The 19171-nt window shown below is 39.1% G+C and overlaps 1 protein-coding gene across 1 annotated transcript; it reads right to left on the bottom strand.

The window, feature by feature from the left end:
* Positions 1–11469: 11469 nt before the first annotated feature.
* On the bottom strand, positions 11470–18472 carry LOC113169056 (ribosomal oxygenase 2-like). The gene is made up of 5 exons (XM_026370188.1): positions 18380–18472; positions 14280–14442; positions 14109–14197; positions 13073–13183; positions 11470–11732 (listed from the first exon to the last, which is right to left on the bottom strand). The coding sequence occupies exons 2-5, from the start codon at positions 14362–14364 to the stop codon at positions 11580–11582; spliced, it is 438 nt and encodes a 145-aa protein (XP_026225973.1). The 5' UTR covers positions 14365–14442; positions 18380–18472; the 3' UTR covers positions 11470–11579.
* Between the last annotated feature and the right edge of the window lie 699 nt (positions 18473–19171).

Raw genomic sequence — 19171 nt, 5'->3', positions numbered from 1 at the left:
CCTGCTAAAGAGGAGACTGTAGGAGTTTTGGGAGTAACCACCCAAACCATAAGTAGAGCAAGTAGGCCTGCACAAACAACGTTCTGTTTGAAAAATATAGCACTAAGATAAGATAAGATATTCTTTATTGATCCCACATTGGGGAAATTCGATTGTTACAGCAGGTCAGTGCAAAAAAACAACATTAATGTGCAAAAAGAATGAAAGGGTGTTTAAAATGTGCAAAAATACAAAAGTAATAAACATTTTACAAGAATCTACAATTATATACACTATTATGACTAAACATATATAATATGTTATACATATAATAATAAAATAAAATAAAGTAAAAAAACAATATAGTCAGATGGGCTATGGATGCATGATAACCGGTTTTGTACATGTATATTTAAACTGTGGCATTGTACAATCTAACAGTTGTTGGAATGAATTACCTGCGGAACTGCTCCTTCCTACATGGAGGGTGTAACAGTCTGCAACTGAAGGAGCTGCTCAGCGCCTCCACTGTCCGATGTAGTGGGTGAGAGGTGTTGTCCATGATGGATGTTAGCTTGGCCAACATCCTCCTTTCACCCACTTCCTCCACAAGGCACAGTGGACAGCCCAGGACAGAACTGCCCCTCCTGACCAGCTTGTTGAGTCTCTTTCTGTACCGATCTGTGCTGCCTGCTCCCCAGCAGACCACGGCGTAGTGGAGTCATAAAAAGTCCTTAAGAGAGGCCTGCACACTCCAAAGGACCTCAGTCTCCTCAGAAGGTGGAGGCAATTTTGGCCCTTCTTGTACAGGGCATCATTGTTGTGAGTCCAGTCCAGTTTCTTGTTGAGGTGAACACCCAGGTACTTAAAACTGTCCACTACCTCAATGTCCGAGCCCTGAATGCTCACCGGTGTGTGTTGTGGTGTTCTCCTCCGGAAGTCAATCACCATCTCCTTTGTCTTACTGGTGTTCAAGCACAAGTGGTTGTGCTCACCCCAGTCCATGATGACTGACCTGTACTATGTGGTCTTTAACAAATTGTGCCTATAAAATATTCACTTCCTTGGATGTTTTATCTTTTTATTGTCCCTTTCGGAACATTCATCTTGTTGTCGGTAAACCATTTTTGTTTAGCTTTCGCTGTGTGCTTTGGGTTATTGTCTTGCTGGTAAAAATATCTTCTCCCAAGCCATGGGTGTCTTGCCGATAGAATAGGATTCTTCCAGAAATGTCCTATATTTTGCCACATTCATCTTACCCTATACCTTAACAAGCCTTCCAGGGCCAGCGGCAGAGAAGCATCCCCACAGCATTATGCTGCCACCACCGTGTTTCACAGTAAAAATGGACTGTTTGGTCTGCGCCAGACATAGTGTCTTATCTGAAGGCCAAAAAGCACCATTTGGTCTCATTAGATCAAAGAACCCGATTCCACTTGAGCATGGAGTCTTTCACGTGCCTATTGGCAAACTGAAGTTGTGACTTAACATGAGCTTTCTTCAACATTGACTTTCTCCTTGCCACTCTCCCATAAAGCTTTGACTGGTGAAGAACCCGTGCAACATTTATTGTATGTACAGTCTCTCCTATCTCAGCTCCCTCAGAGTAGTCATCGGTATGTTAGTGGCCTTTCTCACTAGTCTCCTTCTTGCATGGTTACTCAGTTTCTGTGGACAGCCCGTTCTAGGGGGTGGCTGGGGTGCAATTGTCTCCCAATCATAGGATTGGTGGTTCGATTCCTGGCTGCCATGTCACATGCCAAAGTGTCCTTAGGCAGGATACTGAACCCCAAGTTGCCCCTGGTGAGTCAGGTCAGCTGCATAGCAGCTCTGCCATCAGTGTGTTTGTGTGTGTGCTTGTGTGTGCAAATGGGTGAATGAAACACAGTGTAAAGCGCTTTGAGTACCAGCTAGGTAGAAAAGAACTATATAAGTGCAGACCATTTACCATTTCGAGGCAGATTTAGACATCTGCCATATTCCTTTCATTTCTTGATAATGGATTTTACTGAACTACGGGGGATGTTCAGTGCCTTGGAGATTTTTTATCCATCCATCCATTTTTCAATGACCTGTATCTGAGTTGCTGGAAGTGTTCTTTTGTCTTCATGGTGTAATGGTAGCCAGGAATACTAAGCAACCAGTGATTGGACTTCCCAAACACAAGTGTCTTTATACTACAATCACTCGACACACATTCACTGCACTCAGGTGATCTCCATTTCACTAATTGTGGGACTACTAGCACCAAATATCTCCACCTCTGTTGGATTAGGTCAGTCATTTTAAAGGGGGTGAATATTAATGCAAACACTGATTTCACCTAATACGTTTTAATAGGCACTGTATTGTGGAAGCCCCTCTTAGATCCTATCCCAACTAGACTGCTCAAATATGTTGGATGGAGATCCTTCTCCTCACATATGAAGCACCTAATCAAGAGCCGTCATGTCTTAAAGACCTCACAGTTACAAATTTTCTCAGCAGCACACTTTGCCCTTAGAGTGCAGATGTACTTCTAGTTTCTAGAGTTTTCAAATGTAGAATGGGAGGCAGAACCTTTAGTTATCAAGTACATCTTCTGTAGAAACAGCTCAGTAGACACCCTCTCCACTTTTAAGACTAGACTCAAAACTTTTTTTTTTTTTTATAAAACCTATAGTTAGAGCTGGCTGCGGTGACTCTGAACCATCTCTTAGTTATGCTGCTATAGGCTTAGTCTGCTAGGGGAAGTCGCTTTTTCCCCTCTCTACTATTGCCTAGTGCTGCTCAAATGGAATTGTTGAGTTTACCATATAATTTAATAGATCTAATTCATAAGTGACACTGTAAAGTGCCACAACGTAATTTTGTTATGATTTGGCCCTATATAAATAAACTGAATTGAATTGATTATTAATTCAATTCAATTCAATTTTATTTGTAGAGCACTTTTTACAATTGACATTGTCACAAAGCAGCTTTACACAACCAAAGAACAGTACATGAACAGTGAATGTGTATGAATCATGAAATGAGATTGTCCCTGATGAGCAAGCCGAGGGCGACGGTGGCAAGGAAAAACTCCCTGAGAAGGCAACCGGAAGAAACCTTGAGAGGAACCAGACTCAACAGGGAACCCATCCTCATATGGGTGATTCCATGCTATGTAGGCAGCAGGCAGTTCAGTATAACAGTTAATGTCTTTAAGTTGATGTGGAGTCCAGTTAGTTAATTGCAGGCAGACTTGTTTCATTCCTGGACTATCGAGCGTTGAGTCGAGACCTCCGAGAAACAGCTGCCGACGTCCGCCGAGGCCAAGACCGACTTCATAGTAGTGTGACCAACTTTAACCAACTTCACCAAGCGTTGGATTGTTCACCCACTAATAGGGAACGTGAGCTGGGATTAGACCGTCGTGAGACAGGTTAGTTTTACCCTACTGAAGATGTGTTGTTGCAATAGTAATTCTTTGAACTTGGTTAAGTGCTTTATATGTGAGAAAGATTTTTAAATTCTATTTTGGATTCTACAAGGAGTCAACAGAGAGAGGCTAATGTAGTAATGTCTTGCTAATTCTAGTTAAAACTCTGGCTGCACCATTTTGTATTAACTGGATTTTTTTTTTCTTTGTCCCTCCTGTGAACTTTAACCCCATAAAAGTTTTAAAGTGACAAAATTTACTTGGACCAGGTAATGTCACAATGTTTAAGTAAACACCTTGAGACTATGGACGACCACCCGGAGAGGCTATAAAATTTATCTTCTGATCTTTAGCTTACTCAAGAATTAAACATGGTGGACCCACAGCTCCACCAACAGGATCTGTAAGATCACTGGGCCCAATATTTAATGGAATCATTATGGGTTTTACAGTGAATCACACAGCCAAAACTTCAACTGAACCCTTAATAAGCTGCATGTACTGTGTTATCAACCTGAAATCCACCAGGAGCTGAGTAGGTGGAGGTGTGAAGAAGAGGCTTTTCTCAGCAGAGAAGTGCTGGGAAAAGCCTCTGGGGCGAGTCATTTGCTGTAACTCGACTGGTTCACAAGAAGGACCTGTTAACACTACAATTGGTTAATTACAAGTTTATTTAAGAGGCTTCTCTGGAGGGTCAGGGGCGACCCTGGCCCCACTGGTTTACGCTGGTCTTGAAAACAGCAAGGCCAGGGTAAACAGTGATCAGATCTCACAGTCCACAACTCAAAAAGCAGAGTCAGATCAGGGTCAGAGCCAGAGATATAAGCAGACGTACAAATCCAGAGGTAAGGCAAGGTTTAGGTCCAGGTTGCAATGTAGGCCAGTCAGGAACAATTGCTGGAGAGTGGTTTCTAAGGGGTTGAAACAGTACAATCTGGCAGGGAACTAAAGGCTGAAGGGAGTTTATAAACCAGAGGCGAACACAGGTGGAACTGATCAGTAATTAGCACAGAGGGAATTGAAGGGTAGAACAAAGGTGCAGTGGGTCAGGTAAACAAGGCAGAGGAGAATGGAGAGAGAGTCAGTCCATATACTGTATGGGCATAGCAGGAAGTGGCTAGGGAACAGAAGCGCGGGAGTGTGACCAGGTGAGAGAGAGAGACAGAGACAAAACAAACTGGGCCAGGACCAAGCAGGAAACGAGACATCTGCGATGAACATGGACCAAACTGGACAGGACTGAAGGAGTTCTGATTTCTGCAAAGAAAACAAGGCCCTGTTACCATCTGTTTTCTTGGCCTCCATCACGTCCAGCAAACTCAAGTAACCTGGACAAACTCAGATTGTTATGTTTAATTTTCCAACTTAGGGGGAAGTCAGGTCAGGGCCATTGTTGCTTCCCAAAAACGTTTTATCCGCTGTGTCCTACCTCTCTAATTGTACAGTGCATACAGAAAGTCCAGTTATTATTTTCTTTCTTATTATTTTCTTGTTCTACAAACAATACCCCACAATGACAATGTGAAACATGTTTGTTTGAAATCATTGCAAATTTATTAAAAATAAAAAGTGAAAAAATATATATTAACTATTCACAGTATTTGCTTAATACTTTTATACTTATAATGCTAGTTACACTATAATAATAGTTTCTCCCATCCATCTTTGCAGTACCTCTCAAGCTCCATCAGGTTGGATGGAGAGTGTCAGTGCACAGCCATTTTCAGATCTCTCCAGAGATGTTCCATAGGGTTCAAGTCTGGACTTTAGGCCATTCAAGGGAATTCACAGAGTTTCCTATAACCACTACTTTGTTATCTTGGCTGTGTGCTTAGAGTCGTTGTCCTGTTGAAAAATGAACCATCACCCTAGTCCAAGGTCAGAGTGCTCTGGAACAGGCTTTTATCAAGAATGTCTCTGAATTCCTCATTCCCTTGATCCTGACTAGTCTCCCAGTTCCTGCCACTGAAAATCGTCCCCACAGCATGATGAGATGAAGCTTGGCATTTAGGCCAAGGAGTTCGATCTTTGTTTCATCAGACCAGAGAATTTTTTAAGTTAATTAATTAGTTAATTTTGGTTTAAGAGTCCCTCAGGTGTCTTTTGGCAAACTCCAGTCCTGTCGTTAATATGACAGCCCGACTGAGTGATTTCTGTCTGGCCCCTCTACCAGCCTGATAGGTGGAGTGCTATAGAGATGATTTATGTTGGTGAAGATTCTAAGTCAGAGAATCTCAGAGATGGTTGTTCTTCTGGAACGCTCTCCTCTCTCAACAGACAAACTCTGGAGCTGTTTCAGAGTGACCATTAGCTTCTTGGTCACCTCCCTGAATAAGGCAATTCTCTCTCAATCGAGTCCTCGCGGTTACACACTTTTTCCATCAACAGAATTTATTCTGTAACATTCCCCAGATATGTGTCTCAATAGAATCCTGTTCTTGGACTTCATGGCTTGGTTTTTGCTCTGACATGCACTGTTAACTGTGTGATAGTATATAGACAGGTTAACATGTTCAATCAGCTGAATTTCCCAGAGGTGGAGTCCAATCAAATTGTAGAAACATCTGAAGGATAATCAGTGGAAACAGGATGCACCAGGGCTCAATTTTAAGTGTTATGAAAAAGGCTGTAAATACTTATGTAGGTAATTCTATGTTTTTTATTTTTAATAAATTTACAAATTTCAAACAAACCTCTTTGACTTTGTTATTATGGGGTATTGTTTGTAGAATTTGAGGAAAATAATGAATTTAATCAATTTTAGAATAAGGCTGTAACAACAAAATCTGGAAAAAGTTGTGCATGTTATGCACTGTGAATACTTTCTGGATGCACTGTATGTTCTTATTAATAGTGGTAGAGCAACAGCTTTCACACAAATGTTATCTTTGCCCTAATTATTATTAGTGGGAGAGCTCTGCAACAGCTCTCACACTATTGTTATTTTTGTTGTTTATTATCATTACTCTGCCCATTTCTCCGTCATTAACTAGTGCTCAATGCTTTTTAGTAGAAATGTCATTCAGCTTTGTTGATATGTGTTATATTTATGCCACATATGCTATAAATTTTTACATCATTCAACTTTTTATCAACTTTCCTCAGATTCCTATTTTGTCATACATTGTCATAGAAAAGTTATTCAAAGTATGAACAGGTGCAGACACTTCCAACTTTTTCTCTTTAGGTCAGCTTCTCTGTATCTTTTATATTTTTCAAGTTTCATATGCTTCTTGTAACAGTAGGACTTACTGTTTTTGATAGTCAAAACTAACTGTTGAGACACCATCTAAATCTCTCATTCGGTCCCATTATAAAAGGAATTTTTAATCTCTTTTCCAAATCAGAGCTGAGGGCTTTTTGTAAATTGCCACAAAACCATAATTTGTTTAAATTCTTTAGCTCATAGTTTTTTATATTTTTTACAACATAACCAATAGTTTTTGTGTAGTCTAAGGTTTTGTGGAGCAGGTTTTCACTGCAATTTGCCTTATGAGGAGAAACTACCAAAGTGCAGCTCTGTATTTTTTCTTAGTCACATACCTTGAACGTCTCCACCTAAAAATTCAACTTTTACAATGAGTTCTGTTTTCATGATAAAAGCCCTTATACCTAAAATCTAAAAGAAAAGGCTTAAATATCATGAATATTGAAAATATTAACAGCAGTTAGGAAAATTATAGATGGAAGTATGTGTGGAGTATACCAGATGTACTAACTACAGTTGCAAGAAAAAGTATGCAAACTCTTTGGGATTACGTGGAGTTTTGCATTAATTGGTCATAAAATGTGTTCTGATCTTCATCTAACTCACAACAATAGAAAAACACAGTCTGCTTAAAATAATACTACACAAACATTATGTTTGTTGACAAATTTAAGGAACTGATTCCATCTTTTATTTCAGAGCCATGTACCAACACAGAGGAAGGCAGTTACTTCAATGTTACTCCAGCACAAGTGGATGTTACAGTTCCTCCCTCTGCCCTGGTCTGTGGGTTTTGTTTCGTTTTTGTCCTGTCTCACTCTCCTGCCACACGCCCATATATGGACTTCCTCTACTCTCCACTCTCATTCACCGGACTAATTGACTCATTCAGTTCACCTGTGCATCCCTCCACTTTATAATAGCTCCCGTCCGTCCTCTGCTCATTGCTGGTTTGTCACCCTGATTTCATTCATGCAGCACACTACTCCTCCACAATCTGGTCAGTCAGTTAGTCTGTTTGTTTGTTGGTTTGTCTGTGAGGCACTGTTCTGTTTTTGGTTTGTCGGTTTGATTTGTTTGGTCTGCGCTCATGCAGTGTTTTTCAGTTGTCAGAGGAAGTTAACTCCATGATACAATTCACAAATCCGTAGCTTAAAGCAGAAATCACGTAAGTTAGAAAGGAGGTGGCGTTCCACCAATTTAGATATATAGAATGTTGCCTAGCCTGGAAAGATAGTTTAATAATATATATAAAAAATAGAGGCAAATAAGAACAACCCCAGATTTCTTTTCAGCACTGTAGCCAGGTTGACAAAGAGTCATAGCTCTGTTGAGCCTAGTATTCCCTCAACTCTCAGCAGCAATGACTTCATGAATTTCTTTACAAATAAAATCATAACTATTAGAGAAAAAATTGATCAGATCCTCCCTGCATATAGCATGGAATGTACAACAACTCTAGATCCACGCTTGTACTTAGACTGCTTCCTCCCCGTAGATCATTCTGAATTAATTTCAGTAATTAATTCCTCTAAACCATCAACATGTCTCTTAGATCCCATCCCGACTAGACTCCTCAAGGATGTCTTACCTTTGATCAGCACGTCCATATTAGATCAGATCAATCTATCTTTACAAATAGGCTACGTACCACAGGCTTTTAAGGTTGCTGTAGTCAAGCCCCTGCTCAAAAAGCCTACTCTGGACTCAGGGGTCTTAGCGAATTATAGACCAATACCCAATCTGCCCTTTATCTCTAAAATCCTTGAAAAGGTAGTTTCTAAGCAATTGTACGACCACCTGCGTAACAATAACTTGTATGAAGATTTCAAGGCAGGATTTAGAGTACATCATAGTACAGAAACAGCACTGGTAAAGGTTATTAATGATCTTCTATTGGCATCAGACAATGGACTACTCTCTATACTCGTCATGTTAGATCTTAGTGCTGCATTCAACACTATAGATCACAACATTTTATTACACAGACTGGAACATGTCATTGGAATCAAAGGAACAGCACTAGAGTGGTTTAAATCATATCTATCAGATAGATTTCAGTTTGTACACGTTAATGATGAGTCTTCCATGCACAGCAAAGTGAGCTATGGAGTTCCACAGGGATCTGTGCTTGGACCGATTCTTTTCACTTTATATATGTCCCCTTTAGGCAATATTATTAGGAAACACTCTATAAATTTCCATTGTTATGCAGATGATACCCAGCTATATTTATCTATGAAACCAGGAGAAACTAATCAATTAGTCAAACTTCAAGAATGCTTAAAAGACATAAAGACCTGGATGTCCTCCAATTTCCTTCTCCTAAATCCAAGACAGAGGTTATACTGTTTGGGCCTAAAAATCTCAGAGACACTATGTCTAATCACATTCTCACCATTGATGACTTAGTTCTGGCCTCAAGTAATACTGTAAGAAATCTCGGAGTTATCTTTGATCAGGATATCTCCTTCACTTCATACATCAAAGAAATCTCTAGAACTGCCTTTTTTCACCTGAGAAACATGTTAAAATTAGGCACATCCTGTCCCACAGTGATGCTGAAAAACTAGTCCATCCATTTGTTACTTCTAGAGTGGACTATTGTAATTCCTTATTAATGGGATGTCCCAATAACTCATTAAAGAGCCTCCAGTTAATCCAAAATGCTGCAGCCAGAGTTCTGACTGGAATTGGCAAGAGAGATCATATTTCTCCAACGTTAGGTTTTCTCCATTGGCTCCCTGTTAAATCCAGAATTGAATTTAAAATTCTTCTCCTCACTTATAAATCCCTTAATAATCAGGCTCCATCTTATCTCAAAGACCTCATAGTTCCATATCTTCCAAGCAGAACTCTCCGTTCTCAGACTGCAGGTTCCTAGAGTTTCCAAATGTAGAATGGGAGGCAGAGCCTTTAGCTACCAAGCCCCTCTCCTGTGGAACCAGCTCCCAGTTCAGGTTCGGTAGGCAGACACCCTCTCTACATTTAAGACTAGACTTAAAACTTTCCTTTTTTATAAAGCTTATAGTTAGAGATGGATCAGGTGACTCTGAACCATCTCTTAGTTATGCTGATATAGCTTAGTCTGGTGGGGGACCTCTACTGATAAACTGAGCTCCTCTCCTCTCTCCTTTCTCCTGTATCAATGCAAATACCACCATTGCATGTCATTAACTTTGTGTCTTCTCTCTCTTTTAGTTGTGTTTCCTCCTCTCTGTCTCCCTCTCTCTGTACTTTTCTGCAGGTATCCTCGGCCTGGAGCTGTACATCTCCAGAATCCAGTTCATCTGCCCAATGTTCTTGATACTTGTTGTTGTCTTTCTTGCCTGCTGTTCTTTTCTCTCTTCTCTTTCCACTCACCCCAACCGGTCGAGGCAGATGGCCGCCCACTATGAGCCTGGTTCTGCTGGAGGTTTCTTCCTCTAAAGGGAGTTTTTCCTCTCCACTGTTGCCTAAAGCTTGCTCAAATGGGATTGTTGGGTTTTCTCTATAATTTTTTGTATAATTATTTTCTGTAAGGTCTTAAACCTTACACTTTAAAGTGCCTTGAGATAACTTCTGTTGTAAATTTCGGCTATACAAGTAAAATTGAATTGAATTTTCATGTTTTTATTGAATGTAACATGTAAACATTCACAGTGCACGGTGAAAAGTGTGTGAACCTTTGGACCTAATAACTGGTTGACCCTCCTTTGGCAGAAATAACCTCAACCAAACGTTTCCTGTAGTTGCAGATCAGACCTGCACAATGATCTGGAGTAATTTTGGACTACTCCTCTTCACAGAACTATTTCAGTGTAGCAATATTCTTGGGATGTCTGGTGTGAATGGCTCTCTTAAGGTCATGCCACAGCATTTGAAACATGAAAACATATGTTTGTGTAGTATTATTTTAAGCAGTGTTTTTCTATTGTTGTGACTTAGATGAAGATCAGAGCACATTTTACTTCATATCATATTTGTTACTCCTTTTATTGTTTCTGTCTACTTGTTTTTCACTGGTTTATGAATCTTTTATTTTCACTTTTCTGCCTTCTACAGGTTTGGGAGCACATTATGCCGCCATAGATTAGTCTGTTAGGAAACCTATAATGATACACTGAGCTCCTCCTCGCTTCTCTCATCTCCTATGCTCTCATCTATCCATTTAAGAGCTACCACTGCATGTCAGAAAATGAATAGGTCCAAGCAAAACCCTGTGTAACTAACTTTTGTGTGCATGAAAGATTTATTGGTAACATGAAGAAATTGTAATCTATCTGATGGAAAAGATTTAAACCAGCCTAGTGCTGTTCCTTTAACCCTAATGGCATGTTTCACTCATTGAAGATAAGTATGGAAAGACATCTGTGGTCTGATGCTAAGAGATCATTAGTGACTTGTTTCTAAACTTACATTTAGTCATTTGGTTGACGCTTTTATCCAAAGCGACTTACAAGGGTAGGCAGGGTAAGCGTAAGGAGGTCTTGCATAAGGACCCCTTAGAGGGCAGGCCACAGCTGGGATTCAAACCCTAGTCTCCCAAATGGAAGGCAGTGATCTTAACACTACACTAACCAGCCATATTTCTGTAATATGATGTACTCTAAATCCTGACTTAGGAGTCCTACTTGAACTCAATTTTCCCCTACTTTTTAAAAACTGTATTTTGTATTTAATAGTTAGAATTAAATCTATTTGTTTGTGCTAATCCATTTAAATGTGACAGATATGCCAAAAAGTAAAAAAACAATACTGTATGCTAAGTGGGTCTATTGACTCTATCAATCTAAATGGAATAGCTGTACTGTAATGTAATCAGTAATCAATACCATGAACAATAACAACAACAAATAATAACACCGATTTGGGGACAAAAGGCACATGGCACTGCTGGTACTGTGGCAGGTTTATTCAGGTGGTGGAAGAAAAACAAGCACAATAGTATTTCAGAAACTCAACATATGTGGACATCTTCAGTGACATTGTGTCACAGTGTCCTGTGTGCTATACCACATCCAGTAGACTCTCACTCCAGAGAGCTACAACTAGCTTGCACTTAGCCTCCTCAGTGGGCAGCTGGAGCTGGGCCACAGCCAGCTTCTCTGCCTGCTGGAGCTGCTGCAGGGCCTGGAGGTGGGACAGAGGGAACTTCAGCCCCTGCATAGACAAAAGCATATTACTGGATTTTAACATCTGGGGTCATTGAGTACAAAACATATTTACACATACATTATGTGTCATATTAAAACAACATCTAGGGGCATGTAAGGGTGGCAAGTCATGGCTGCCTCCCGAACCTGAACTGGGCCCTTGTTCCATAGTAGAGGATAGCATTCTACATCTGCAAACTCTATGAACCACAAGTAGAAATGCACTCTAAAATGGTGTTCTGCTGGGAAAATATGAAACTATAAGGTCTTTAAGATGTTGGAGCTGGAGTTCACAGGGAGCCACAGGGAGAAATCTAATATAGGCAGAATATGATCTCTCTTGCTAATTCCAGTCAGAACTCTGGCTCCAGCATTTTGGATAATTAGAGGCTTTTCAAGCAGTTATTGGGACATCCTATTAACAGTAAATTGCAATAGTCCAGTCTAGAAGTTATAAATGCATAGACTAATTTTACAGCATCACTTTGAGACAGGATGCTCTCAATTTTAGCAATATACCTCAAGTGGAAGAAGGCAGCTCTAGAGATTAATTTTATGGCAAATGTTTTACATTGCATCGGCCCTTGCTGACACAGTCCTTTGCATTTATCCAGACTTGGGACTGGCACAAGTTGACACTAGATTGTGCCCCGTTGTGGTTGCATTGCCTTATGAGTACACTAACCGTACACAATATTACCTAACAAAAATTATTTCACGGAATGACTACTTAAAGTGATCGCCCTCTTTAGAAACAAACCATTTGAGAATCAGAAGGTTCTACACAGGAGAGACAATCTCTCTTTTTAATGAAGGCACTGTGTTAAATGCAGCTATGACCTTGTTGCATTAATGAATGGTCCATGGTCAGTGAACAGCATGTTAATGTGGTAAAACCTTAACCCTTCATAAGGAACTCATTGAAATACAAGAAACTTGAACATTTGAACCCTAGACCATTATTGGAGGATACTGAAAAAATTACTTTTGTGACTTTCATAAAAATGTGCAAAATACCTTATTTCTACAAATGTGTTCTTTCTGATATTAGTACTGGTAACAAATATCACGGAAATATCAAAGATTGGTCTAGTCCAATTCAAATGAGTCTACCGTGAGCCATGAAACACTTGTGCAATAACTCATTAATAGCTTTAACAGGTATCTAGAACAATTCTGAAACCTTTTTATCATCACTTTAAGACATCACGGTACAGTCTTACTATTCATTTGGTGACGCATTTAATAACACACAAGTTACTATGGTCCCTTGCCCATATAAGGGTAAACAGTGAATAAATCACAATAGGCAGGTCAGCAAGAAGAACAGGAGTGTTAACAGCATACCCTGGATACATCATGGTCTTCCTTTTCAACACACACTCCACCCATCATGTGGCTCTCCCTTTGGTTCTTCAGTGAATGCAAGACAAAGACCATCATCTCTGTGGACTCATCCTTAAACAAACAGACAGACAGACAGACAGACAGGCACGCACGCGCACGCACACACACACACACACACACACACACACACACACACACACACACACACACACACACACAGAAAAAAAAAAAAAACTTTGGTTAGGGTTAGATTGTGTTTTAGATTTAATTTTAGCAGTATGCAAACCCCAGGGTTAGTGGTTTGATTCCCAGTTCCTCTTGCCTACATAAAATACACTTTTTCGGATAAAGAACCCATAAAGTCTAGGATCATATAGACATATGAAAGCTGTGGTAGTAGAACCACCAAGAATTAAAAAAATTTCACTGTCACTGATTACAATAAAAAATAAAAAAAAATAAAAAACCCACCTTTAATGTCAGTCTCAAAAAAATCATGCTGGATATTTATATTGAAATGAGGAACTAAACAATGCCAAATTGTTTATTGGAAATAAATATTATCAGCCTACAAAGGGCTGAATCCAAAAGCACCCCCAAAAGTGTAAAAAAATATGTGGCAGATTAGTCCATTTTGTTAAAATTATATTGCAGCAACTTAAGATGGTACTCAGGAGTTTAATTTGTATCTCCTCCCAGATCTGGTCCAGGGCTCAAATCTAAATGTCCTTAAGAAACATATTGTTTGGCCATACCATAAAATCCTGTAAAACATTTCTGATATACTTTTCAGTCTATATCATCCACTCCTTAAACAGGATTTTTAGATCTCAAGGAAAAGTCCTGATGCAAGTCTCTCTCCACATCATTCTTGCTTGTGAATTGCTATAACCAGTCCAGTAATGCAATGAGGACTATAACAGTAACCTTTCTGAGGGAGGCAGTGGTGTTAGAGTAAAATAGGCACATTTCTAATTCATGTATTTAATCAAAAGTGAGATCATGGAGATCAGGTGCCACGTCAACCCCTACTTACCGCTCTGTCTTGGCTTGTCTCCACTGTTATGACGATGTGGTCTTTACTTCTCAAACACACCATATCTTCCAAGACAGGAATCTTCTCAGCTTTGAGACAAACAAATGGACATGTAAATTATATTGATGTGCACATGTTTAAACACATACAAATGTCCATAGACAAACGCACATGGTATGAGCAGCTGCTGGTCGTATGGTGGCAGTCTGTTCATGATAAAGTCTCTCTTCAAGTGAGTGGAATGGGCTTCCAGCATCCCCGATTCAATTTTATCAGCCAGGAATCTGAGGCCAGCTGCCAGTTGCCTGCTGGTGTCCAGGCCTTCACTGTTATCCTACACACACAAAAAAAAGAAAACACACAGACTTTTAAAAACACTTGCTGTGACTACCAAAATTTCCTACAACTGCTACTCAACATTTGCTAGTTAACTTATTAGCTAGCTAATATACGTGCACACAACAAAATTATGAACTGATGTTAGGCAAGGGTACCATATCCAATCTCATAAGACTGTTTCTGAGTGTGAAAATCTTTTAATTTTTTTTTAATGCCTACCAGTACTTAAACCCACAGTCAAGAGGAGTGAGCCATGCATTAGTGCAAGAGAAAGAGTTAAATATTAATGCAAACAATTATTTCACCTTACTTATTTTTATTTAATTGACATTACTTTGTAGAAACCTGTTTTCATATTGACATTAATTAGGTATTTTTCTGATATTCATTTGTCAAAGTCACCAATTTTACTGACTATGATTGATTTACTTAATTTTACTTAATACTTTTTATAGGCACTATATACTACACTAACAGAAAGTACAGATATGCACACTTAGGTTATGATGTGTTCCAATATGCATGTGAGGAACGTGTGTGTTGAAGGATGCCATGAAGAACAGTGGACTGTCACAGTCACGATGACCTCTGTGACCAATGTGACTTTGCTAATAGATTGGAAAGGTTAGGATGGATACCAAAGATAAACAAAGTTTCCGGAACAAGAGGTTGTGTAAATTAAATATTCTGATAGGCAGAGAAGGGGCAAGTCATATACTGTAATAAACAGTATCGGATAAATACTCAGGAAAAGTTTAGAGAAGGGGAGTCATAATTCAGAAGTTGGGAGGGAGTAGTGAAGGCATCATTGCTGGATTACTGCCTCCAGATTCCCCAGATCTCTCTCAGTTTGGTTGTCTTATATTTCTTTAAATTGGCAGACAAAATGTTTTCGTAGACTTTTAAGTAAATTTTGCTCCCGCTATCATGCGTTACATCATCAGTGAAAAATAATGAGCATGTCACAAAAAAGCTATGCAAGCCCAAGCCATGATGATACCTCCACAGTTTTTCACAGATGAGCTTGTATGTTTGGGGTCATGAGAAGATATAGTCTTTCTTCTAAACCTTTGCCTTTCCATCATTTTAGTAAAGGTTATTATTTGTCCCAGAATCTTTGAGGTTTATTCTTTTACTTTTTGGCAAATTCCAGCCTGGCCTTGCTATTCATCTTGCTTGCTTAGGGTCAGCTCTCACAGTGTTTCTGTCGTCAACTGCCGTTGTCTCAGTCTACCCATTCAACATCTGTTACTTAGTACAATCAGCCAAAAAGGTGTCATGTCACACCACTCTTCAGATCTCTGCATTGGCTTCCTGTTGCTGCAAGGATTTAGTTCAAAGCTCAGTCTCTTGCCTACAGAGTGGTTAACTCTACAGCTCCAACTTACTTCAACTCAACCATTCAGGTCTACAACCCCTCCTGTCCACTGCGCTCAGCCAGTGAACGACTAACAACTTTTGTTAGTCATAGAGAGGTGAACAGACGGTTTCTAAATGTGTGATGGTAATAGTGAGTCTATTGGTGGCTTTGTCATTGTCAAGTCTGAAAATGATTCAAATGCCATCTCTAAGGCCTTGGAACACCTGCAAACCACAATTAAAACCATTATCCACAAATGGAGAAAGGTTGAACTTTCTCAGGAGTGGAGGGCCTACCAAAATTGCTCTTAAAGTACATGATGACTTACCAGGAGTTCTTAAAAGAACTCAAAACAATATTGAGCTGCAGGCCTCACTCAGTTAAGTTTCATGATTTAGAAATAAGAAAGAGACTGGGCAAAAATGGCACCCATGGGGGAGTTCCAAGGTGAACGTCATTTGCCAAAAAAACATCTTGATTAGCCTTATCCTTCTCTCTCTCAGTCACATAATAGTTTGGGCAAAATATTATATGCACTGATGAGACAGAAGTTGAACTTTTTGGAAGTTGTGCATGACGCAATGTGTGACATAAGACGAACACAGCATTATTAAAAAAACATACTGTACCAACAGTCAAATGTAGTGGTTGTAGTGTTACGATCTGAGGGTTGTCTGGGGCTCCATCAATTATAGCAGTCTGTCAATTATTGACATAATTGATGGAGCCCAGACTATCCCCACACCATCACACTAATACCATGAATTCTGTGGTCTACCAGAAAATCCTGAGGGACGTGTGGATATCAGTTTGAGATAACTGCAAGCACATTTGGGTTACGCAGCTGGAAAAAAGCAGCCAACTCAACATCTCTTCACTTATTTGGAGGTACTCCACAATAGCTGTATTCTTTAAAGCAGCATTAATCACCAACTGCAAGGTGTGGCTAGTGAAGCGTATACTGGTTCGCCCATGTTTCTCCTCTAGTAATTTTGCAGCAGCCACAATGCTCACACCATTGTCATTACTGCAGTATTTTTCTGAAAGGGGATTTCACATTTGACAGCTACTTCTTCCAATCACTCCAATTTTGGTTAAGGTGTCTGTCTTCAAGTGGCATGGTGGTACGGCAGACAGACATTAACTTCCAGTCATGTAAAGGCACTATCCTGGGTTGAAGTTGGTAATAATTTTTTTGAATCCTTCATCTTCCACCATAGACATTGGCCACAGGTATGTAACCAAAAATACTCAGGATGGCATCAGTTATAGTGGCTGCTTGTTGAGGAGTGCACAGGGGATTTCTGAATAAATTCACTTATGCTAATTTGTTTCTTTCAGAAGCAAAAACAGAAATAAACAAAAAAACAAACATGAGCAAGCAAGGTGAGGCAATTTGTGTGAATCTTTTTGTTTTTAATAATTGCAGATGGCAAGTTGACCACAATTCTTAAAAAAAACAATTTAAAATATAATGCAGCATTGTTTTTACGATTTTTTGTAAAAACAAACAAAAAAAACAAAACAAATTTTGTTCAGTTCTAAAGATATGCAGAAAGCTACCAGGCTTGATTAAAAAGAAAGGAAAATATATTCATTGGTGCAAAAAGGCATAAGAATCACACACTGAAAACCACAACAGTTACTAAAAAATGTAACATGTTACTGCTGATATTATTTGCTTTGCTTGTTTTTGACTTTCCACCATTTTAATTTGAGCTTAGATTTAGTGTGAATGTCCTGAAGTTACCAAAGAAACATTTTACACAATAGCACTTGATTAAACTATAACATTTTTAGTTAGAAGATATACAATTTTTTCTTGCCGTGCCGTTTCACTTTCATCCGTGTGTTTTTCTTTTTTCTTTTTTTCTTCGTGTGCTTGTTGCGTTTAATATAAAATGCAACCATGTGCTGGATGACTTGCTACTTCCTACTACTGGTTGATCTGCACTCTCCGACATTTTGCAAGCGGCTGCATTGCCTTGCCTTCATGCTCACCTGTGATATGAGCTGACCAACTAATCGACAACGGCAATCATCGGATAACAACAAATATGAAGAACTCTTCCGCAACTTCCACTTTGCACTCAAATCTTAAAACTGTAAAACAATACTGCTTTTCAATATGCAGAATACTGGTTCTGGTTGTCCCACGAATGTGTCTGTAAATTTTCATGCAACTAAATTGTGTAGATCGCCTCCACTGGCCTGTTTGAAATGTGTGCCTCAAGCCATCTGAAAGAAAGAGCTATTTCATGGTGTGTCTCTTGGAATGCAAATGAGATTTCATCCCATACCTCTTTGCGTAAGCGTGTACCCACATACGCTCTGTAATATGGGACACATGCAAATTACTGGTTGGTATCTTTTAATACTTAATGTGTGCTTCACTAAATAATGAGTGAATAATGACTAATGGACTACATGCATTCTTTATGTTAGTTTAGTATCTAAACTAATTTATATTTATTTTGTTCTGAATGTGTCACAAAGTACAAGAGCTACAGTAAACACCACCTGTAAATTAAAAAGTTGTTGTTGATGAAAAATATAGCAATATAAAACTTACAGAATTACAGTGAGTCTTTTAAGAGGTGGTCTCCAGCTTGTAATACAGCGTGAACAGGGGACTCTCAAGATTAGTAAAAGATTAAACAAAACAATATGTTACCAGCAGAGATTATAGACAATTTTTATCAAGATAAAAGTAATTAACACATGATGTACCTGCACACAAGAAATAAAATTGTAAACAAAATGTTGTTGGAGGTTAAACTGCCTTCAGGATCCTCTTCTATGTCAGAATCTTCACATACTTAAAAGGAGAAAAAATGTGAGTTAGTAATGACAGTTTTTGGTCTAACTCTGTAAAACACCATTTATTGAATCAATAGTTTAAAATGTCATATATTACAGAACATAAGAAATGAGTCAGATGAATGATCTATATTTTTGCATAGAGGCCTATAATTAGCAATTGCAAGAACTGATCATTTGCATCTATCTCCTGGTATGGCTGCTAATTTAACTTGATTATTTTATAAGGCTAATTGATTATGAGAAAACCCTTTTGCACTTGTGTTGCACAGTTAAGAACAGTTGTACTAATGGAGAAATCAAGGGAGCATGGCATTGTTTGGGTTAGTTTAGTATCAGAACATCAGCAGTTGTTTGTTTACAGATTCCAATAGGTACTAATAGCCAGAAAGAAAGGATTTCAATAGAGACCGGTCAGTCTATTGCTTTATTATATTTGTTTGCTTTGAGGATGCTGGACTTTATGGCAGAATTGCCAGGAAAAAGCCATATCTCAGACTGGCCAATATAATCAATAGAGTGAGATGGGCAAAGAGCACAGGCA

Source organism: Anabas testudineus, chromosome 14 (genome assembly GCF_900324465.2).
Source record: "Anabas testudineus chromosome 14, fAnaTes1.2, whole genome shotgun sequence".
In the NCBI taxonomy this organism is placed as follows: domain Eukaryota; kingdom Metazoa; phylum Chordata; class Actinopteri; order Anabantiformes; family Anabantidae; genus Anabas; species Anabas testudineus.
The sequence above is the reverse complement of the archived record's forward strand: the minus strand, read 5'-3'. Positions and strand labels throughout refer to the sequence as shown.

Coding starts and splice junctions, on each gene's coding strand:
- LOC113169056 (XM_026370188.1), bottom strand. CDS start 14,364: ATGCTGGAAGCCCATTCCACTCACTTGAAGAGAGACTTTATCATGAAC. Junction 14,198..14,279: donor CCAGCAGCTGCTCATACCAT/GTGCGTTTGTCT, acceptor TTTGTCTCAAAG/CTGAGAAGATTCCTGTCTTG. Junction 13,184..14,108: donor AGACAAGCCAAGACAGAGCG/GTAAGTAGGGGT, acceptor TGTTTGTTTAAG/GATGAGTCCACAGAGATGAT.